The sequence below is a fragment of the Myotis lucifugus genome, unplaced genomic scaffold, assembly GCF_000147115.1.
Source record: "Myotis lucifugus unplaced genomic scaffold, Myoluc2.0 scaffold_293, whole genome shotgun sequence".
NCBI classification, from domain to species: domain Eukaryota; kingdom Metazoa; phylum Chordata; class Mammalia; order Chiroptera; family Vespertilionidae; genus Myotis; species Myotis lucifugus.
In genome coordinates, this window is record NW_005871341.1 from 975,185 (window position 1) to 999,241 (window position 24,057).

Below are 24,057 nucleotides of genomic sequence, written 5' to 3' on the forward strand. Positions count from 1 at the left end.
CACAGTTTGAAGAAACTAAACAAACATCAGAAGCAGACACAAATATGCCAGGGATGTTGGAATTACCAGAGCAGGAATGCATAACAATGATAATTAATATGTAAATGACTCTATTGGAAAAAGTAGACAAGATACAAAAACAGATGGATAATATAAGCAGAGAGATAGAAATTCTAATAAAGGCTCAAAAAGAAATGCTAGGGATAAAAAAACAACACTGTAACAGAAATGAAGACTATGTTTGATGACCTCATTAGTAGACCAGACATGGCTGATGAAAGAAATCTGAGCTTGAGGATATGATGATAGAAACCTCCAAAACTGAAAAGCAAAGAGAAAAAAAAGACAAAAAATACCATTAAATATCCAAAAACTGTGGGACATCCACAAGAAGGTGTAATAGACCTATAATGGAAATACCCAGGAAGAGAGGGAAAAAAACCACAAAAATATTTGAAGCAATAGTGACTGAGGATTTTCCCAAATTAATGTCAGACACTAAACCAGGAAGCTCAGAAAACATTAAGCAGGATAAATGCAAAAACAAAAACAAACAACAAAAAAACAACACAAAAACTATACTTAGGCATATTATATTCGAACTGCAAAAAATCAAATAAAATGGGGGTGGGGCGGGGCGGGGGGGAGATGAAGAAATAAGCCAAAGGAGAAGAATCACCTTACCTACTAAGGAAGAAAAATAAGAATTACATCTAACTAATCTTCAAAAACCACGTAGGCAATGAGAATGGAGTGAAATATTTAGAGTGCTAGGAGGAAACAACACCCCACCAACCTAGAACTTAGTACCTTGTGAAAATTATCCTACAAAAGTGAAGGAGAAATAAAGACAGTCTCAGGCAAACAGCTATGGAGGGAATTTGCTGCCAGAAGATCTACCTAGCAAGAAATGTTAAAAGAAGGTCTTCTGAGAGAAGGAAAATGATATAGGTTGGAAAGCTCTATATAAAGAAAGGAAGAGCACCAGAGAATGAATACATAAAAGTAAATTAAAACTTTTATTTTTTTACTTATTTAGTCTAATAGGTTACAGCTCATTCAAGAAATAATAGCAACAATGTGTGTGTGTGTGTGTGTGTGTGTGTGTGTATCCTTATATATGCTTTTCCTATCGAATAAAAGGGTAATATGCAAATTAACCATCACTCCATCACAAAGATGGAGGTGCCCATAGCCACAAGATGGTGGCACCCAGTCCTCTCAGCCCCACTGGAGTCCCCCAATCCCAGGGGGCGGCACTGAGAGCAGGTAGCGTGAGCAGCCTGGCTTGCTTCATCACCGTGGCATTCCACCCTGGCCACAGAGGGCCTCTGGGCCACAGGCACAAGCGGCCAGGCCCCACAGAGAGCTCCTGGTGCATGGATTTGTGTGCAGTGCTACTAGGGTATAAATAAAATGAATGACATCAATGATAAGGGACAAGAGGGAAGAATTAGAAATATTTTGTTATTTTAAGGTACTTATTATGTTGTTGTTATAAGGTATAGCCATACAGTATTGTAGTGTTATTTAAAGGGAATTGGATTAGTTTTAACGTATATTGCAAACTTTAGAGCAACCACTAAAAAACGTTAAAAAAGTAAAAAGTTAAAAAAAGGGTATATAATTGATATGCTAAGAGAAAATAGAATCATAAAAAATTAAAGCCACACAAAAATGTGGCAGTCAAAATAGCAACAAAAAGAAAACAGTAACAAATATGATAGATTTTGTATTAATCAAACTATATCAATGATCTAAACACAATTAAAAGACAGATTGTCAGAATGGATCAAAGACTAAGACCTAACTATATGTTGTCTATAAGAAACTCACTTTAGATATAAAAACACATAAATATTAAAAGCAAAAGTAGGGAGGATTTCCAAAATGGTGGCAGAGTAAGTGGAAGCTACGTGGACACTCTCCCAGGACCAAATTAGAAATGCAGTTACAATACAGAAGAAATCACCCTGAAAAATCAACTAAAGAGAGCGGGAGAGAACCCTGATAACCAAGGATGGAAAGTTGAGACCACATAGAGACTGGTAGGAAGTGTGGAGGCGAGAAAGGGCTGGCCAGGCTCCCATACACAGCAGCTGAAGTTCTGAAAGGACTTTCAAAGAAGTTTCTTGGCTGCGGGGGGTTCCCACTGAGAACTCTGGGGTCTAATCCCCAAGTTGGGCTCCCAAGCCCAGAGCACCAGAATTGAGAAAGGTGTCCAAAAAATATCGGGCAGAGGCGAATCCCTGGAGGCTTTGAGTTTTGCCTGATCTCCTTCTGGGCTTGGAGCTAAGAAAAGCAGACCCTGGTGCACATCTTGGTCCTTTCCAAAGGCACCCAGCCCCAGCAGAGGGAGCCACAAGCTGATAGCTCCCAACAGGTACCCAGGGCCAGTCACAAACAGCGTCTGACATTATCCGGCACTAGAGATTGGGAGATTGGGAGTCTTAGCAGATCTGCCTAATACACAAACACAAACAGGCAGCCAAAATGGGGAAACAAAGAAACAAGCTACAAGAGAATTATCCAGAAGAAGAGATAAATGAAATGGAGATAAGAAATTTATCTAAAGGAAGTTTCATGGTTTGTGTTCCAGGATCCTTAGAGACTGAAGTAAGAGATCAATGACACGCAATCAATGAACATTCTGAAAACAGCTAAGTTTCACACAAATATGTGAATTTTATTGACAAATGATATATTCTTACAGTAAAAAATAGAATGCAATCTTTAGTTTGGAGTTGGAAGTAGTGTGTCCTTGATAGGAGTAGTCAGATTTCGTGGTACTATTTTCTTTAAAGCTGCACCTAAGAGGAAACCTGTATGCTGTCTGGAAATTATCCAGGTGTGTGCAACATCTGTGTGAGCCCTGATGCTTCTCTCCACACCTTCAAGGTAATTTATAGCCCCTGGTCAACATTACCCTCCCCCTACCCACCCCCAGGTTTAACATAATATATCATAAAAATAGCTAGTGCCATTACAAGTCAAAATTTCAAATATAATTTTTATACAAATGTAATTCATAATATAATCATTCTTAAAATATAGCCATTTATATGTGAGTTTGAAACATTATTAAAATAAATACTATTTCCTAGAGAAAATTTCTTTTGCATCACAAAATTATAAAACAGAAGCATATAGAATTCGTGATTGATTCTTCTTTAGTGTGTCTCCCACTATCTCTCCCACTCAGTATATACAGTATGATGTGCATAGAGTAGTCTGAAAACACATGACATCACCCCATGTATACCCAGACATTCAGATTTCTGGTACATATACTTGCAGCCCCATGGCTTAGCTGCCTGTGTTTTTCTCACCAATTTATATTAAAACCTTTTTCCAGCCATCCTTCAGTTCAGAGGTCTTACCGGCTTGTTACTTTCTGAGAGCTGTGGAAAGGCATGTCAACTTCCACATGAAGAGAGCTATCCTGTCCCCTACTTGGAACTGTAACAGCCTTTTCCCAGGTAAGGGATGTATTCTTATTATCTGAATTGTTTGAATGTTTGGTAGAAGAATAGTACTGACCCTGATTTAAAGGATTCCAGAAGTTCTCTCTCCTGACTGATACCTAGGTACTGCACAGTACATATGTTGACAGGCTGTCTTGTGACTCTCACAGTATTCTAATACTCGCTTAGAAATGGGACAGTCTGAATACTGATCAGACATATAGTTGTGTTTTTAAACATCTTGGAGATATTAGAGAAAAAGAAATATAAGCCACTAAAGTTTTAAGTTAATCATCTATCAGTGGTTCTCAACCTGTGGGTCGCGACCCCTTTGGCGGTCAAACGACCCTTTCACAGGGGTCGCCTAAGACCATCCTGCCTATCAGATATTTACATTACGATTCATAACAGTAGCAACATTACAGTTATGAAGTAGCAACGAAAATAATGTTATGGTTGGGTCACAACATGAGGAACTGTATTTAAAGGGCCAGAAGGTTGAGAGCCACTGCGTCTAAATAGTATGATTACAGTTCTCCAATAATACAAATAAACAAATTTCACTAAACAATAAGTGGAACAATTAAGCTGGCTGACATGTACAGCCACCTTTCCAATGACTAATGAAAGGAAAAGGTTTTCAGGAAAATCTGGCTGCAAACCTAAGTGGTAAATCTTCAAGGATGTGAAGTACCCGTCACATAATTAGACCATTGCCGGGAAGCCACTTATCCAGACCGAAGTGAACGTCCCTAATTCCTCTTACTGAAACGTCTCCTTTTAAAAAATACCATTACTCATCCTTGTTTTCTGAGGCATAAACTGTTTTCTCCTACAAGTCCACGTGTGAGCGCTCCAGGCAAACACAGGTACTGCTTTCTACAGCCTGGTGTCTTGCACCTCTTCTTCGGTCACCTCCTGCAGAGCAGTGATTTTGGATCGGGACTTGTGCTTGCTGGAGTTCCGGTGGGGTAGGAGCTTCAGGCGGTCCGAGGGGCTTATGGCCTGATGGAAAAGGCTCTTCTCGCTCAGCAGTCTTTGGATGGAGTCGTACTGCCGCACTTGGTTCTCCTCTATGACCTGGGGAAGTGGCTGTTAGTGAGATACTGGACAGAAGGCAGGGCGGGCCAGAGCAAGGACAGAAGGTGGCATAGGCTCAGAGGAAGATAAAAGCCAAATGGAAAACAGTGTCCAGAGGCTGGCAGTCTGAACCATCAGGGAGATCTCATTTCACTGCCAAGTCCTTCACCCTCTTGCTTTATGGAGCTTCTCCATCTGTGAAACTCTCTGTAACTTTCTTTTTAGCAGCTGGAAGATTTTTTTTTTAAATTAGGATTGTACTGAGCAATTACCTCTTCAAAGAACTTTAGAGGAATTAAGGGTGCTTTCAAAACCAGAATGATTTTTGTTAGATCCCTTCTATAGTGTGGGGAGTGGCTACAGTGTTTTGGACAGGTTTAAGCCCTGGACTGATGAGAGGGCACAGTCCACTCATTGCCACGTGCAAGTCCCAGCTTGCCAACAGCTATAGTTGTAAGCTTGAACCTATGGTCCGAACATGTGGTCCCACATATCTGAGTGATGTGGGCTTGATAGAGTTCAGGTGCATGTAATTGAATAGGATTGAAACTCACGAGAATATTGTAAACATCTTGATCACCCCCTTACTTTGCCTCTAGCATCTGCTATAAAATAAAGACAGGGCTTGTGGGCATCGTCGCTGTCTCTCAGAGAAGCAGCGTCCCGCCGAGACCCAGCTTTCATTCTCTTGTCTGTCTTTTCTAAGCCTTTCAGCCGCCCCCACTCAGGTTCATCCTTGGCCGTGCTGGCGTGGCACACTATAGGACCTTAAAAATGAGTGAGACCCCACAGCATTGTAGTTGAACCTCATCAACAGTGGATTTGAAGGTTAAAAATTCCAAATTGGTCAGAATGTGCCTGAGTTTAATATGCCTCCTTCACATGTTCAAGTTGAGCAAACCCAAGGTCAGAGAATAGGAAGGCTTTATCCAGCCTCCTGAGCCTGACCATGGCAGGACAAGAGGTTGTGAGTCAGCCCCTAATTTGTTACCTGGAGCTTAGTAATAATAAATGATAATAACAATCCTTCAGTAAGGAAAGCATTTACTTCCAGGAACCCCAAAAGTCTGAATAGAATAATGTGGTGCATCATCCTGAGAACTTCCTTGTGACTAAACCTGAGGGAATTTGTAAACGTCACTTGAAAGAATCTGTGACAGCTTTGAAAGCACAATGAGAAGGTGATTGGGAGAGACATTCACCTGAGTCCCAAATAATGACTTTAAAAATGAAATGAGCCTTTCAATTATCATATTAAAACTCTACATGAGATGCAAGAGAATCCAGGCCTGTCCTGGACCCTACCTACCCAAGGAAGATTTAATTATAAAAAGCATCAGGACCTAAGTCTTTCTTCTGATTTATTCCCCAAATAAAGGAATCAAAAGTGTAGATGTTCCAGTTTATTAATAATATGCTACTCTTTTAGACTTACTGCATTCCAACCTTACCTCATAACTCAGATCAAAGTGAGAAACTCGTGCAGCTATTTTGAGTCAAGCTAAACGGCTGTATGACACATGTTTTAAGGTTGAACTTGTACATACCTGGGATTTGCAGAAACTATCACTTAAGAGATTGTTATCAAGAATTAAAGGAGAAATGAGATCGTAAGTAAATTATAAACACTCACCAAAAATCGTTGACATTCCAACATTGCTTCTATCCTGTGTTCACAGAGGATCACTGTGCAATTAGCAAATGCTTGTTTTAGGGTTCTTCGAATGATTTGATATGTTCTAGAAAAGAAAGAAAATACCACACAGAACATCAATAATCTGCCTTTATTCTTGATAACATACCTAGTGTCCTAGCAACTGAGTCCTTTAAGTTATCTTTCCTTAAATACTTTTTTTTAAAATATATTTTATTGATTTTTTACAGAGAGGAAGGGAGAGAGGTAGAGAGTCAGAAACATCGATGAGAGAGAAACATCGATCAGCTGCTTCCTGCACATCTCCTACTGGGGATGTGCCCGCAACCCAGGTACATGCCCTTGACCGGAATCGAACCTGGGACCTTTCAGTCCGCAGGCCGACGCTCTATCCACTGAGCCAAACCGGTTTCGGCTCCTTAAATACTTTTAACATAATTGTGATATAGTCAGCCACAATCAGCTTTGCAACCAAAGGGTAGATTTTAAGTTTCCATCAATAAATAGGACAAATATTTTGAAGGAAATTTCACAAAACTACATTTTCTTTCATTATGTAGAATCACTAGTATGTAGTTCTTTTGTGCTACCATATAAATGGAACAGAAAGAAAAATCATAAGAATCAGAATTTGCCTGTGTAACTAAATATTTCATGTGTTGACAAGGGGGAGAACTCCAAAATCACACTGAGAAGAGAACACAGGCTCTCTTATACCAGGAAATAAGCACTTGTGCGCATATCCAATGGTGACTTTCTCACTAGGCCATGGGAATTTGTGTCAATATGCAGCAGGCCTCTGCCGCTGTATTACCAAATAGCAGGAATTCTGAAACTCACATTGGATCCAGATGAGCACTGGGTTCATCCAGCAGCAAGATCTTCGCCTTACTGAGAACAGACCTGGCCAAGCACATCAACTGCTTGTGGCCATGGCTTAGGACCAAACCCCCATCCAACAGGACAAAATCAAGCTTCCCAGGAAATTGCTCTATCACAGATCTGAGTCCAACCTGCAGAAAAGAAAGAGGGAAAACACTGTGCTTAGAAAGGGCAGTTCAGATACCACAAGGTTAAAGACACTCATGGGAGTTCTAAAAGTTTGAATTTCATGTCAGCCCCTGCCACGCCTGCTATTCGGGCTGGATTAAACAAAAGTCTAAACTGGATAATCTTGACAGCTCTAAAGGACCAATCCATGACTTGTTTCATTTCTGTACTTCATCATTCAGGACATTTTCAATGAATGCCTATTATATGCCAGGTATTCCAATAGGGACTGAAGAAACAATCAAGGTCACATGGCCCCTGCAAGGATCAGAGTTTATGAAGACGTACACAAACAATTACAACACAATGGAATACATGCTAGAGAATGGAGTTGTTTGGTATATCATGACAGATTCTTTTACACTCCCTTCCATTCTCTATTCTGTCATAATAGAGCATGAAAAGTGGCATAAACAATTCAACTGAGAGTTTTTTACAACTACATATGGCCACTTGCTACTCATCTCTTCAATACATAAAAACTGATTTTAAGAAATTGATGAAACTATGGAGTAAAAAAAAAAAACCCACGAAGTCAAGACTAGGAGATTTTAAGGTAATATATTGAGGTGAAATATGAGATTTGTGTTGGGTTCAATGGCTTGGTTTTATAAGGTAGGTAGAAAAAATAGGTTGAAAAAATGTCAAAAGATACAGAAACCCATTCTTTCATAATAAGACAAAAATGACTGAAGTCTTGGTTCTGATCACTTATTCAGGTAAATGTGCATTAATGTTTATTTTTTTTGCCAAGGATTGCTGACTGAAAGATGTGCAGATGATTGTCTCCTGCCCTCGGGAAGTCTGAGGCTCAGTATGGGGAAGTAGCATGCAACCCTAACTGTAATACAGGCAGATGAGATAATGGCTTTAAGAAAAACTCATGAGTCCAGTGGTGTTTGCTCAGCAAATGTTAACTGCGTGCCTGTAATGTGTATTGCAGACGATACTCTTCTTGGTTTGGTTCTCATTAAAGCAGCCTCACTATGAGAATTCATGAATTCTGACAGGTGTCTGAGATGGCAGGGAATGTAAACATATTGATTAGATAAGGGGACTACTCTAACGTATCCCAGAAGACTCAAACAGAAAACTACTTTTGGATCCAAGTAGCTGAGAATGTGAATAAAGGACACTGGGTGGGGAGTTAGAGGAGCTGTGTTCTCTCTGTCTTCAGTCTATGAACCTGCTACAGTCTCTCCCATCTTAAAACAGAAACAAAACCCCTCACATGCATCCATGTTCTCCTTTAGCTGTTATGTAATATCTACCCTGTCTGTCATCTAGAAATCTCAAAAAATTGGTATGTACCGATTGTCTCCACTTCCTCATACCACAGAACATGTTTTGCCCTGACCGGTTTGGCTCAGTGGATAGAGCGTCGGCCTGCAGATTGAAAGGTCCAGGGTTTGATTCCAGTCAAGGGCATGTACCTTGGTTGCAGGCACATCCCCAGTGGGGGGTGTGCAGGAGGCAGCTGATCGATGTTTCTCTCTCATCGATGTTTCTAACTCCTTATCCCTCTCTGGGGAAAAAAAAAAAAAGAATATGCTTCCCTTCTTCAAACATCTATTACTTGGCTTATGAGAAACCAGACAATCTTTGACCATTTCCTATTATCATGTGTGGACAACTTTCCCTCTTCCTGTCCCTTGATATTCATCTTCCTAACCCTCAACTCTCCAAACTCTCCTGAGATCTCAGTCATTCTTAGGGCATCGATTACGCAGATAAGCTAATGATTTTTCAAATCCTTATCTCCAGCCCCAGACATCTTCCAAATACTTCTTAAATCCTTCTCCTCCTCACTGATCCTATTATAGAGACACTAGGGTAGGCCATCTTAATCTCTTAAACATCATACTGTAAATCCCAAGTTGTGGATTTGTCAATTCACCACACAAACACTCCAGGGAACCTTCTAAAAATACAGGCTTGACCACTTATTTCTCTGTTTTAAATAGCTTCCTAACAGAATAAAACTGAGCTCTCTGAGGTGGCATTTAAGGTATCTAGAATTGAGTCCTCTCCACTCTTACTTCCAGCAGCACCAAACAATTTGTAGGTCCCTATACACCTGACATACCCTTCTGAATATCTCTGATCATCCTTCAGGGCGGTCAGGCACCTAACCAGGGTGCCATTTATCCAAGTTTCCCCTGAGACTATCAGCTTCTTAAGGGTAAAGATGTGCTTTTTAACTCTGTGTTCCCAGTACCAATGCTGGACACATTGTCAACATCAACTCATTTGTTCAACAAATATGTACTAAGTTGGAGTGCTGACCAAACAAAACAAACATGGTTTAGATGAATGATAAATGAATCCCAACTTAAGGAAGAATGACAACAATAAATGAATGATACTGGCTTTAGCTTTGCCAATATAGCATGTGAATTAAGATAATAACTTTGCCTGTTTTCTCATCTTTAAGACTCTATAAAACCTTTTAAAGATCAAATGATAACAGTATAAGTTCCTAACACTTGCCGAAGCCGGTTTGGCTCAGTGGATGGAGCGTCGGCCTGCGGACTAAGGGGTCCCGGCTTCGATTCCGGTCAAGGGCATGTGCCTGGGTTGCGGGCACATCCCCGGTGGAGGATGTGCGGGAGGCAGCTGATCGATGTTTCTCTCTCATCAATGTTTCTGACTATCTCTCTCCCTTCCTCTCTGTAATAAATCAATAAAATATGTTTAAAAAAAAAAGTTTCTAACACTGATAAGCATGCTCTGTGGTATCAGTATTTTATCTCAGATCAATTAGCAGTATTGAAGGATATTTTTAAGTCAAATTAACTATTATGAAAAGAACAACTTAGATGGATGTTAACTAGACTTTTGTGGTAGTCATTTTGCAACATATACAATTACTAAATTTAAAGTTGTACTCCTGAAACTAATATAATGATCAGTATGTATGTCAATTATATATCAATTAAAAAGCAAAATATTGTACTAATTAAAAACTAGATCTCGATTTCCTAGTATTTTGTTTAGGATTTTTGCATCTGTATTCATCAGAGATATTGGTCTGTAGTTTTCCTTTTTGTGTTATTCTTGCCAGGTTTTGGTATCAGGGTTATAGTGACCTCATAAAACATGTTAGGAAATATTGCCTCTCCTTCAATTTTTTTTGGAAGAGTTTGAGAAGGACAGGTTTTAAATCTTTGAACATCTGGTAGAATGCACTGGTGAAGCCATCTGGTCCTGGACTTTTGTTTTTGGGGAGGTTTTTTATGGTTGTTTCAACTTTCTCACTGTTGACCTGTCTATTTAGATTTTCCAATTCTTCATGATTGAGTCTAGGAAGGTTATATATTTCTAGAAACTTATCCATTTCTTCTAGATTATTGAATTTGGTGGCACAGTCCTTCATAGTATTCTAGTATGATGTCTGTGGTGATTTCTCTTTCACTTCTGATTTTATTTATATGGGTTCTTTTCCCTTGTTTCCTTAGTAAGCCTAGCCAGGGGTTTGTCAATTTTATTAATCTTTATATATACATCACAGTCAAGTGTGGTTCATTCCAGGGGCATAAGGATGGTTCAACATATGCAAATCAATGTAATATACCACATTAACTAAAGAAAGGATAAAAATCATATGAGTTTATCAATAGATGCAGAAAAAGCACTTAAAATACAATATCCATTTATGATTAAAACACTAAACACAATAGGGATAGAAGGAAAGTACCTAACATAATAAAGGCCATATATGATAAACTTTCAGGCAATATTATACTCAATGGTGAAAGACTGAAATCTTTTCCTCTAAAATCACAAACAAGACAAGGATGCCCAATCTCATCACTCTTATTCTGGAAGTTCTAGCCAGAGCAATAAGGTAAGAGAAAGAAATTAAAGGCATCCAAATTGGAAAGTAAGAAGTAAAAGTATCACTTTTTTCAGATGACAATACTTGTATATAGAAAACCCTAAAGACACCATCAAAAAACTGTTAGAAACAATAAACAAACACAGTAAAGTTGCAGGATACAAAATCAATGTACAAAAATCCTCTGCCTTCCTGTGTACTAAAAACAAAACTTCAGAAAAAGAAATAAAAAGCATTTATTTTGCAATTGCAACTAATATAATAAAATACCTAGGAATAAACTTAATAAAGAATGTGAAAGACCTGGCTGAAAATTACAAAGCATTATTAAGAGATTGAAAGGGATATAACAAAATGGAAAAATATGCCATGTTCATGGATTGGAAGAATCAACATAGTTAAAATGGCCACATTACCCAAAGCAATATACAGATTTAATGCAATCCCCATTAAAATCCCAATGTCATTCTTAAAGAAATAGAATAAAAAACCATCAATTATGTATGGAACCACAAAAGACTCTGAATAGCCAAAGCATTCCTGAGAAAAAAGAACGAAGCTGGAAATATCACACTACCTGACTTCAAATTATACTACAGAGCAATGATAAAACAGCATGGCATTGGCAGAAAAACAGACACACAGGTCAATGGAACCGAACTGAGAGCCCAGATATAAAACCACATGTATATGGACAGATAATTTTTGACAAAGTAGCCAGAAACACTATGGAGTAAAGAAAGCCTCTTTAATAAATGGTGCTGGGGAAACTGGGAAGCCACACACAAAAGAATGACACTGGATTATAGTTTTATCCCATGTTCAAAAATTAGTTCAAAATGGATCAATGATCTAAATATAAGATCAAAAACAATAAATTACATAGAGGAAAGCATAGGTACTAAACTTATGGACCTTGATCATAGAGAACATTTTATGAACTTGACCCCAAAGGCAAGGGAAGTAAAGGCAAAAATAAATGAATGGGACTATATCAAACTAAAAAGCTTTTGCACAGCAAAAGAAACCGACAACAAAACAAAGAGGCAGCCAACCAAATGGGAGATGATATATGCAAACAATAGCTCTGACAAAAGTTTAATATCCAAAATATAAAAAGAACTCATAAAACTCAACACAAAACAAACAACCCAATTAAAAAATGAGCAGAGGACCTGAACAGATTCCCTTCCCAAGAAGATATACAACAGCCAATAGATACATGAAAAGACGCTCAACCTCACTGGCAGTAGGGAAATACAAATCAAAACTACAATGAGATACCACCTCACACCTGTTAAAATGGTTACTGCCAACAAGACAAGTATTAACAAGTGTTGGAGATATTGTGGAGAAAAGGGAACTCTCATTCACAGCTGGTGGGAATGTAGACTGGTACAGCCACTATGGAAAACAGTGTGGAAATTCATCAAAAAATTAACAATGGAGCTGCCATATGGCCCAGCAATCCCTCTCTTGGGTATATACCAGAAAAACTCAAACATGTGTATTTGCAAAGATATATGCACCCCTATATTCATTGCAGCATTATTCAAGGTGGCCAAGTCATGATGGCAACCAAGGTGTCCTATGATAGAGAACTTGAAAAAGAAGATGTGGTCCATATACACAATGGAATAGTACTCAGCCATAAGAAAGGATGAAATAGTGCCATTTGCAACAACATGGATGGACCTTAAGATTATTATAAGTGAAACAAGTCAGGCAGAAAAAGCTAAGAACCATATGATTTCACTCAAATGTGGGATATAAAACTGATACTCATGAACACAATCAGCAGTGTGGTGGTTGCCAGAGGGAAGGGGGTGGGGAGTGAAAAGATGGGGAGTGGGGGTGAAGGGAGCCTAGTGTATGGTGATGGAGGATGATTTGTCTTTGGTGGTGGACACACAGTATAATATAGAGATCTTGTAACATAGAAATCCACACCTGAAATATATATGATCATATTAACCAATATCATCCCAATTAAATTGAATTTTTTAAAAAAGGCTAGAGCTCTGAAATCACAGAGAAGTGGCTTTGAATCTGCATTCTACCACTGATTTGCTGATGATGTCAAGTGTGTTATTTAAGTCTCATTTACTTCACTTGGAAAAAATGAGGAAAAGCTTGTATAGATTTCAAAAGTTTGTAATGAGGATTAAATGAGATAATTGTGGAAAGAAGTTGCCACAGAGTATGGCACATGGTAAACACTTAATCCATGGTGACTAATAGTATTGTTGGAGCTTGGAAATCCCAAGGACATGGGGCTGATCACGGAAACACTACCCTTCACAAGTTGACTAGAGACCAAGTTAGCAGGAAATACTACAATACTATTCATTTACATCAAACCCCTAGTAACAGGGTTGTATGAATGTATTGTTCAGGTAGTAGCATGTATTGTTCCTGTAGATCTCACACCAATCACACACTGATTCCTAGGGCCCTAGTAGGAAAGCCACTTCACTGTATGATACTTTTGCACTTCTCTGTGATAAAGAGCTGAGCAAAGTATTTGTTTTTCCCAAATGAAACTATTTCTTTACTACAAGTAAATAATTATATGTCTAAATATATATTACTGCCAGTGTTTACAGAACAAACTTTTAAAAAATGAATGACAGCGAGACAGACCAATAGAGAATCTATTCTGCAACATTTCTATCTCACTATTTTACTCACTATGAAGTATGATAAAAATCTTGTAAAATCACATTCACTAGAGAAAGGTCAACATAAGTCAACTTTAACTTTTGAAGTCAGTGAACATTTAAAAAATTTATTAATTACCTAATTTTTGCCATATATTGTGAGAGGTTTTGTAGAGAAAATAGGAAGCAAGATGATAGAATAGCAATTGTTCTTAAAAAGATACAAAATTATTGTTACCAACTCAATGTGGTGATAAGAATGGTTTAATAGCCTGCTGATTGATTGGATGTAAATGACTGCTTAGTCATGTATTTCTTACTAGGCTCAATGAGAGTTTATGAAATTCTAGGTACTATGGCAGATCTAGGGATTCAAGGATGAATAACACTAGGACCTACCTTGAAGGAACTCATGATCCAGACAAATACAAAAATAGTAACCGAGAAATTACTGTTCAAAGAAATAAGTGCTATGGGGGGAAAAAGACTGAAATGCGAATTGCTATAGAGATAATTAAATTTAATTATCTGTAGCAGCACAATCCTTTAAATAAAAATATATACATATTCCCAATATAATAATAATTATTAATTATTATTAATAATAATAATTATTTTTATAGTGTCATAATCTATTGAAAATAGATTAAAAATAAATATAGCCTATCACTGCAGCCCCTACTGCACAGGCCACTGAATGGGTAGGAACAACCACTGAGTGGTCTTAAGCTATTCTTTCACAAACTCTTAAACAAAATAGAAATAAGATTAATGGAAAATAAAGTTGAAAGAAGGAAGGAAGGAAGGAAGGAAGGAAGGAAGGAAGGAAGGAAGGAAGAAAGAAAGAAAGAAAAGAAAGAAAGAAGAAAGAAAGAAAGACTGTCCAAATTAAGGTGAATTAAAAATTACTGGAATCTAAACATGTCTAATGTTTTTCATTCTAACTAAGCATTAAAAAGAAATAAAAGCATCAACAAATGTGGATAAAAGAACTTAGGACAAAAGAATCTGCTAGCTTTACACTGTTGAGTAATAAATCACATATACTTCCCAAACTTCTATTTAGAAAGGAGAAATTTTGTTTTATGACACATCAAACTAAATAATATTTAACAGCCTGAAAGGACCAGATATTTCTTTTAAAATGTTGACTTTTGCTCTTGCTGCACTGTGGAATGTTATTGTGAAGCAAGAGTTTGCTTTGTGACAAGGAAGCATGAAAAAAATCAGAAAAAGTGAACTGTGCCTACTAAATAGTCCACTAGTAGGCAGTTATAAAAATAGACACTCTCAACTCCTTAAGACACTCCTTTTGCTACTCTGCAGGTTTTCCAGGGCAAATTTTTAACTTAAAAAGCCACTATTTCTGCTATTTAGCTTACTCTCTAAAAGTAACTTACCTCGCTATCAATGTGTAAGAAAGGAAACTATTTTATAAATAATCTAGTAAGCAAACAATAACCAAAAAAGCCTTCATTCTATAACCAATAGAACTGCTGTTTAGACTATGAATTATACTGACACAGCTTCAGTGGTGTAAGCCTGCGAACCAGCAAGGGTACTGCTGTTCCTGCATCCACCAGTCATCTGAACCCAGCCCCTTATTTAAGTAAATAAGTTAAATCATTCATTCAATGAATATTTACCTAACACCATCCATGTGGCCAACATTACTCCATGCACTGAAAATACCTCAGTGAATAAACATCATCCCTGCCTTAAGGACCCCACAATCTGGTGGGGTACATGGAAAAGTTAAGAGGTAAATCTCTATCCCATGTGAAGAATGTGATGAAAGGGGTAGATGAATAGGGTACAACTAGAAGGGGCTCCTTCCTCTGACCTGCAGCATCTGGGCAGGTTCCTGGAAAGAAGCAATGTGTAAGGAGATGCCTGAAAGATGAGTTAGGAGCAGGCACTGAAGGGCTAGCAGTGTTTTCCGCGTACAGAGAACAGCATGTGAAGAAGCTTCAGGAGAACAGAGAGCATAGGATGCTTTAGAGAAATTAAAGAAATTCAGATGGATCACAGTAGGCAGGGGAGGTTGGAGAATGATTTAGAGAGGCAGGCAGAGACCACATAGCAAAGGACCTTTTAAGCCACCTTAAGTAGTGCAAACTTGGTCCAAAGGGAAATAAGGAGCCATAGGAAGGGGAGAAACAAGGGGTCAGATGCAGGGTTTAGGAAGATTACCAGAGCTGCAAAGAGCCAAATAAACTGCAGAAAAGGGAAATCAGGCAGGAGCGGGGGCATAGAGCAGGCTGGTCCCTCACCCACATATAGTGGTTAAAAATTGGGAGGGATATCTTGTCTGTGGAGGTCCCCACTGAGGAACAAGTGGTCCCAACCACACACCAGTATCCTCAGCCCAGGGTTCTAGTGTTGGGAAGAGAAGTCCCCATAACTTCTGGCTGTGAAAATCAGCAGAGGTTGTGGCTGAGTGAGACAGTGAGCTGCTGGAGTCTCAGTTGTTCCTCTTAAAGGGCCCACACATGGATTCACTCATTCTAAGATCCAGCATGGGGGTAGCAGTTCAAAAGGAGCCAGAAACGTACAGGGAGGAACTGAATTGTCTGGATTCAGGGTGAGGACTAGAGAAGCAGCTTTCTCCCAGAGGCCATTGTTCCTTTGCTGAGCCTTTCCCCTGCATGTGAAGGCAGCGCCATATCTGAGTCTCCATCAACCTGACTAACACTGTTTGCCCTGCCCTGTGATTCCCTGAGACCCCGCCCCACCCAAACTGTGGGCTTAGCCAAGCAGCTTCCAGTGGCGTTTCCATTCAAATAGCCTAGCTTGGCTCATGCTTCGGACTTTCCTAAAATCTCTCAAAGGTTCACAAACCGCAAACAAGCATCACATGGCCTCAGCAAGCCCTGTACCACTTGCTAAGAATCCCTAAGCCTAGGACTAGCAGCAGCAGGCCTCAGTTCACAGCTTGGCCTCTCCCAGGCACTTTCAAGCTCAGCTCAGGTGGCAACCATCAGTGGATCACTTTGTAGCTCACACCAGGTGGCCCAGGGCAGGGCATAGGAGCGACTGACTGTGGCCGGAAACTCCCAAGAGGCCCCAGAACCAGCACACTCAGTGGCCAGCATCAGATCACACCAGATCACACCCAACCACCTCCACAAACGATACACCCAAAGGGCAGAATCGGCAGGTACTAGAAATCCCCTAAAGTGAATCCTGCTCCATAGGTTCAGCCCCTGCACAAAAGCTCATCCACTGCAACCATAAGCAGACCTCACAATAAATTAGTCTGAGGTTCTATCCCTCCCATTGACATACCAACAACAGTAATCAAGGCTCAACTACAATGGGAAAGCACACACAGCACACACAAAAGATATACCTGGTGCACCTGATTCAGGTGACCAGAGAGACTATGCCACTGTGCTGCATAGGACACCTGCTATGTCTCCTGGTCCTGCTACCAGGACCAGGAGACATAGCAGCTCTAATACATAGAAACATGCCCTGGCCAGTGCGGCTCAGTTGGTTGAGTGCTATCCCATGTACCAAAAGGTCACCGTTCAATTCCTGGTGAAGGTACATGCCCAGCTTGTGTGCTCAATCCCTGGTCGGGTGCATGAAGGAGGAAGCCAATCTATGTTTCTCTCTCATATCGATGTTTCTCTCTAAAAATTAATTAAAACATTTTTTTTAAAAAAAGAAACAAACACAGGGAGGCAACCAGAATGAGGAGAAAAAGAAACATGTCCCAAATGAAAGAACAGAACAAAACTTCAGAAAAAGAACTAAACAAAATAGAGACAAGCAATTTATCAGATGCAGAGTTCAAAACACTGGTTATAAGGATGCTTAGTGAACTTAGGGAAAGAGTAGATGAACTTAGTGAGAACTTCAAGAAAGAGATAGGAAACATAAACAAGAACCAGTCAGAATGAAGAATAAAGTAACTGAAATGAAGAACACATTAGATGAACTCAACAGTAGATTAGATGAAGCAGAGGATCGAATCAGTGATTTGGTAGAAAAGGTAGAAGAAAACACCCAGAACAACAAAAAGAAAAAAGAATCCAAAAAAGTGAGAATAGTTTAAAGGCCTCTGGGACAACATCAAGCATACCAATATTTGCATCATAAGGGAACCAGAAGGAGAAGATAAAGAGCAAGGAATTGAAAACCTTTTGAAGAAATAATGCTGGAAAACTTCCCTAACATGGTGAAGGAAATAGACATACAAGCCCAGAAAGTGCAGAGTCCCAAACAAGATTAACCCAAAAAGTCCACACCAACACACATCATAATTAAAATGCCAAAGGTTAAGGACAAAGAGAGAATCTTAAAAGCAGCAAGAGAAAAGCAGTTAGTTATCTACAAGGGAGCTCCCATAGGGCTGTCAGCTTATTTCTCAATAGAAATTCTGTAGGCCAGAGGGACTGGCATGAAATATCCAAAATCATGAAAAACATGGATCTACAACCAAGATCACTCTATCCAGCAAGAATATCATTTAAATTGAAGGAGAGATTAAGAACTTCTCAGACAAGAAAAAGCTAAAGGAGTTCATCACTACCAAATGAGTATTACAAGAAATGTTGAATGGACTTCTTTAAGAAAAAGAAGATTTAAAAATATTGCCCTCGGTTTGGCTCAGCAGATAGAGCATCGGCCTGCGGACTCAAGGGTCCCAGGTTCGATTATGGTCAAGGGCATGTACCTTGGTTGCGGGCACATCCCCAGTGGGGAGTGTGCAGGAGGCAGCTGATCGATGTTTCTCTCTCATCGATGTTTCTAACTCTCTATCCCTCTCCCTTCCTCTCTGTAAAAAAATCAATAAAATATATTAAAAATATGAATAGGAAAATGGCAATAACTACATATCTATCAACAGTTACTTTAAATGTAAATTGATTAAATGCCCCAATCAAAAGACATATTGTGGTCCTGCCCAATGTTTCCCAATGGCTAGCGTGTCGGCCCCTGCACCTAAGGGTCTTGGATTCAATTCCCAGCCAAGGGTATATACCTGGGCTGCAGTTTGCTCCCCTCCCCCAGGCAGGGCACTGCGGGAGGCAACTAATCGATGTGTCTCTCTCACATTGATGTTTTTCTCTCTCCCTCCACACTCTCTCTGAAAAGAAATAAAAAAAATTATCCTGAATGAATAATAAAAAAAACAAGACCCTTACATATGCTGTCTACAAGAGACTCATTTCAGATTGAAAGACACACACAGAATGAAAGGGATGAAAAAAATATTCCATGAAAATGGAAACAAACAAACAAAAAAACCTTGAATGGATAAAGAAATGGTGCATATGTACAATGGAATATGACTCCGTCATAAAAGAGAATGAAATCTTGCTATCTGAAACAACATGCATGGACTTAGAAGGTATCATGCTGAGTGAAATAAGTCAGATAGAGAAAGACAAATGCCATATGATTTCACTTATGTGTAGAATCTAAAAGACAAAATAAACAAACAAACAAACAAACAAAACAGAAACAAACTCTGAGGTACAGAGAACATTTTGAAAAATGGGAGGGGAGTTGGAGGGACGGATGAAAAAGGGGAAGGGATTGAAAAGTACAGATTGGTATTTACCCAATTGTCAGAGGATGTAAAGTACAGCATAGGGAATATAGTCAATAATATTATAATAACTATATATGGTGTCAGATGGGTATTAGATTTATTGGGATGATCATGTCATAAGATAACTACATGTCTAATCACTATGTTATACATCTGAAACTAATATAATATTGTATATCAACTATAATTGAAAAATAAAAATCTGTTATAATAATGCTATCAATTTACTGGGCCACAAAGCTAGGGGCCTTGCTGCCCTCCCCCCCAATTGGGATTCAGTCTGTTATGAACCCCCCAATTGGGATTCAGTCTGTTATGAAATTCTCCTTGTCCATACACCTGGTAAAGTCAGTGATTCTGGGGAGAAGCTATCTGTCTCTGATTTGTTTTTGGATGTGGAAATTCTACGGTCTCAATTCACAGAGTGCCAAGGTGAAGGTGTGGGCCTATGACACAAAGGGACAGGGAGCTGTTTGGGCCAGCTTTGCTTCCAAGCCTTAAGAGTTACTCATTAGGCATGATCCTCATGGCTTCACACAATCTAGTCTAGGTCAGCAATGGTAAGGCTTCACAATGGAGTTTTTGTCCAGATCCAAGCTAGGAATAAAGTGTTTCTTGGCCAGTGTTGTCATGTGCTTGTGATTTTCACTTGGGAAAAGGGGAATTATGAAGGAGGTGCTGTTGGGATATGATTCAGGAGTTTGGCTACCTGCCATTATTCAGTTTATTTCCCTCTAGAGATCTGAGTCATACCAAGGTCACAGAGAGGACTCGATGAAATGACATACATCCTGGTTCGTCCCCAGATCATCCTGGTTTACACCATTTCCCAGTATCCTGTCCAGTTTAGAAACTGACATGCCCCTAAATATTCCTGTTTGGATATGTTATATGATCAACCATTTAGGACTAAAGCCCAGGCCCTCTTTTAAACCAATGCCTTTTCTACTTCTCTGGGCTGTTGCTTATTTGTTTTTATGCTATTTTCAGAGCCTCTGCAGCAAAAACTTATCACCACCGCTCAAAGCACATAAAGTTAATCATGTAGGAATAGCATTAACATTTCTGTTTGCAAATTATTAAAAAGATGACCAGAAAAAAAATATAGACGTCAATACAATTTTTTAAAAATATATTTTATTGATTTTTTACAGAGAGGAAGGGAGAGAGATAGAGAGTCAGAAACATCGATGAGAGAGAAACATCGTTTTTATGCTATTTTCAGAGCCTCTGCAGCAAAAACTTATCACCACCGCTCAAAGCACATGAAGTTAATCATGTAGGAATACCTTTCAGTCTGCAGGCTGATGCTCTATCCACTGAGCCAAACCAGTTTTGGCGACCTCAATACAATTTGATCAAATAAAAATCAAAACACTTTTGCATCCTATTGGTATTTAAAATCTTTCCCATGACTTCTAAAATTTTAGATATTTTTATGTTGCTGATTTCCTGTAAATTTTATTTTGACTTGGCAATATTTGCAGATTTTATACAGTCTGATGCCTTTCTTTCCAAGTTTCTCTCCCACACCATTGTGTCCCTATAGTTCATTCTAGAAGTCACATCAAAGATTTTCCTTAAAATGTGTCACTTCCAATTTAGTTAATGTTTCCTTTAAAATCTCCCATTTGTTGGGTAATAGGAAACTTTGATACTGAAAACAGTTAATCTAAGTGCATTTTATTAGGGGCATGTTAAGGTTGGGCACTCAATGGGGAAGTGTTTCACACTAACAGATATTTCAAAGCTCCTGACAAGAACCATTCTGAATGAAGGCAGAAAAGGAAAGAACACTTGGGAATTGTGCTACAAGGACCAACAATACAGGAAATAGTGGAATGATATTGCTCCCTAAAAAGACCCTTGAAACTCAAAGTTCTTACTTAGGTCTCATAGTTGTAGTGTGTCATCATCCAGGGCTTGGAACTTAAACCTCAAGTTTAATGAAATAGAGCAATTTATGTTGCCTCTTACTTTACTATAATGCCTATATTTCAAGAATTGTCAGTTTACAGTTAGGATTTTTTTTAATGGAACCAAGCATTTCACTCCAGCTCTCTCTCTCACCTAAAATTCCTGTGTATAATACCTTCAATTGTAATAAACCACCTATTGGGTAAATACAGGGTCTTATTTAGAATTTTTTAAAAAATATATTTTATTGATTTTTTACAGAGAGGAAGGGAGAGAGATAGGAACATCAATGAGAGAGAAACATCCATCAGCTGCCTCCTGCACACCCCCTACTGGGGATGTGCCCGCAACCAAGCAAGGTACATGCCCTTGACCAGAATCGAACCTGGGACCTTTCAATCCACAGGCCGACGCTCTATCCACTGAGCCAAGGCCTTATTTAGGAATTTTGATTCTGTTTTAATCCATATGTGTCCTATGTGGTGCCTTAATGACTGCAAAGAATGAATGGAGAATGCTGTATCTAGGTCATGTGGCATTGTGCCTAGAAGCACTCATAGCCAGCACACTCCCTAAAGGCAGTTGACTTCTGGTGGCTTCCAAAGAGGACTATAGTCGTCTGCAGTTGTCCTAGAATGATCACCATCTTTATATGTTAAAACCATGCTTCCCAGAAAAATACATCATGTCAAAGCAAAGCCTTCTCCTTCTACTGGGGAAGCTTCAAAACCCAGAGAGGGAGTTGCTGAAAGGTGTAGAGAGAAGACTTTTTGTATCAGAAATAATCCTGGTGTGCTGTAGGTACTGTAGGTCTCCCAGTTCATGTCTCACTGATGCACATTGGTAGGGACGAAGGCCACAGAAATGTTATCTCTGAGGCCTGATAGATGGAGACTAAATACTGAGGAGAGGAGGAGGTCTAATCCAAGTACTGGGTGCTCCAGTATGTTAGAGTTCTTTGATTTCACACACACACACACACACACACACACACACACACACATGCACAAGTGTGTAAAATTATCTCAGCTATGACAGCCACTCTTGTGTGGGTATGAACTACCTTTTTCAAAATATTTGTTAGCATCCTTACCTGATCGGCAACTTTCCATATTTCTTGATCATTCCACTGTTCATAGGGATCCAAGTTTTTTCTAAATGTTCCAGAGAAGATAAATACTTTCTATAGCAATAAGACAACAAAGTGGAAAGCATGAATAACCTAAACATATTTTTATTTTTTTGCAAATTTTATTGTAAAATATTTCAAGCAAAAAACATATTTTAAAATAATGTAACACCCACCCATGTACTTGCCATCTAGTTTTCTTCAGTTTTTAAAATTTTATATTTGCTTTGTATGTTTTTAAGAAATAAAATATAGCTACATTTGAAGCCCCTTATGAACATGGTTCTTATCCCAATGTCCACAAGATAAAGAAATTAAGATCACTGTAAACTGTGGAAAATTAAATGTTTTATTCCTAGCAACATTTCTTATAAGCAAGTATAATATTAAATTAATAGTTAAAGATTATAAGATTATGAGTCACAATGGTTTGAACAAATTTCTGTTTTATATTAATGTATTTTCCTTGAATTTCTATTATAAACATAGCTTCCTATGGGATTTTGAAATTAAATTACAGCTACTTATTTAAACATCCATGTTAATCTGGTCTATAAAAACAAGGCGCACCTCTACTTCCAAAACCAGTCAGGCACAGGAGAATTCACTTAGAAATCAGTGAAAGCGCAGAAATAAAATATTTGTTTAACCGAATGCACATTACAGAGGGAAGGGAGGCAGGCTGAGGTTGAACCTTCTAAAGTAACACAATGGCAATCTCATTCCCTGCATGGAGCACTGCTCAGTGTCACCCTAGACCAGGGGTCCTCAAACTACGGCCCGCGGGCCACATGCAAATACAAATATTGTATTTGTTCCCGTTTTGTTTTTTTTTACTTCAAAATAAGATATGTGCAGTGTGCATAGGAATTTGTTCATAGTTTTTTTTTAAACTATAGTCCGGCCCTCCAACGGTCTGAGGGACAGTGAACTGGCCCCCTGTTTAAAAAGTTTGAGGACCCCTGCCCTAGACACTCTACTTGCCACGTCATGTCACTGTCTACTAAGGTCGACCTATGTGATTAAAAAATGTTTTAAAATAAATTTTCTATCTCATTGGGGAATGCTGATACAATAATAATATTTAGTTCTCTCTTTGTGCCTATGGGTGAACTGAAAAATATTTTTTATACTAATGTTCAGAATAATTTTTTGCTTTGCCTTTTTGGTTTTGCCTTTGGTTAGTAACACCCAGAAAGGATAATTAAGAACTGAATTTTTTAAAGGCTTAATTTTCACAAATTGCTTTAGACTGAGAGAGAATGCTCAGTGCCAACCTGATCTGTAAGGAAATGCACAAGGTAAGATGCCTACAGATTGATGCTATCTGTGCCTCTCAGGCAGAATTCAAATATCCTCACCATGGCAGCCAAAGTCAAGGGGAGATATATTAGAGACCTTATTCCCCAGGGCATAATTTATGGCTTAAAAAACAAAGGTGTTGCTAAATATCTCAGGAACCCTCTAGAGCACCTCCCCCCACCCAAAAAAAAGCCTTGTCTGCTATTACTTAACTTCCTAGGGATGTGTACCTTGCATTACAGAAGTGGATATAAGAGTTGGCTAGATGACTCATCAGATGATAAGATGTGTAAGAAGTATATCTGTGCAATCTCCTCCAAGCTGCCAAGTAAATGAATGCAATATTCAAATAAGCCAAAGAGAGCAAAGATAATTCTGATAAACTAAGGATAAATAA

The 24,057-nt window shown here is 38.8% G+C and overlaps 1 protein-coding gene across 9 annotated transcripts in view; it reads right to left on the minus strand.

Moving 5' to 3' along the window:
• Nucleotides 1-2,661: 2,661 nt before the first annotated feature.
• CFTR (cystic fibrosis transmembrane conductance regulator) overlaps nt 2,662-24,057 on the minus strand; it is a 200,394-nt gene continuing 178,998 nt past the window's right edge. For 5 of the 9 annotated variants that reach the window (XM_023763608.1, XM_023763605.1, XM_023763604.1 and 2 more), the window contains 4 exons: nt 22,323-22,412; nt 7,039-7,211; nt 6,178-6,283; nt 2,662-4,544 (listed from right to left, as the gene is read on the minus strand). In XM_023763608.1, coding sequence (XP_023619376.1) covers nt 4,344-4,544; nt 6,178-6,283; nt 7,039-7,211; nt 22,323-22,412 — 570 coding nt within the window. In that variant the 3' untranslated portion in view covers nt 2,662-4,343. The remainder of the gene's footprint in view (nt 4,545-6,177; nt 6,284-7,038; nt 7,212-22,322; nt 22,413-24,057) is intronic. The other 4 variants (XM_006099978.3, XM_023763610.1, XM_023763606.1 and 1 more) reach the window with 1 other exon arrangement.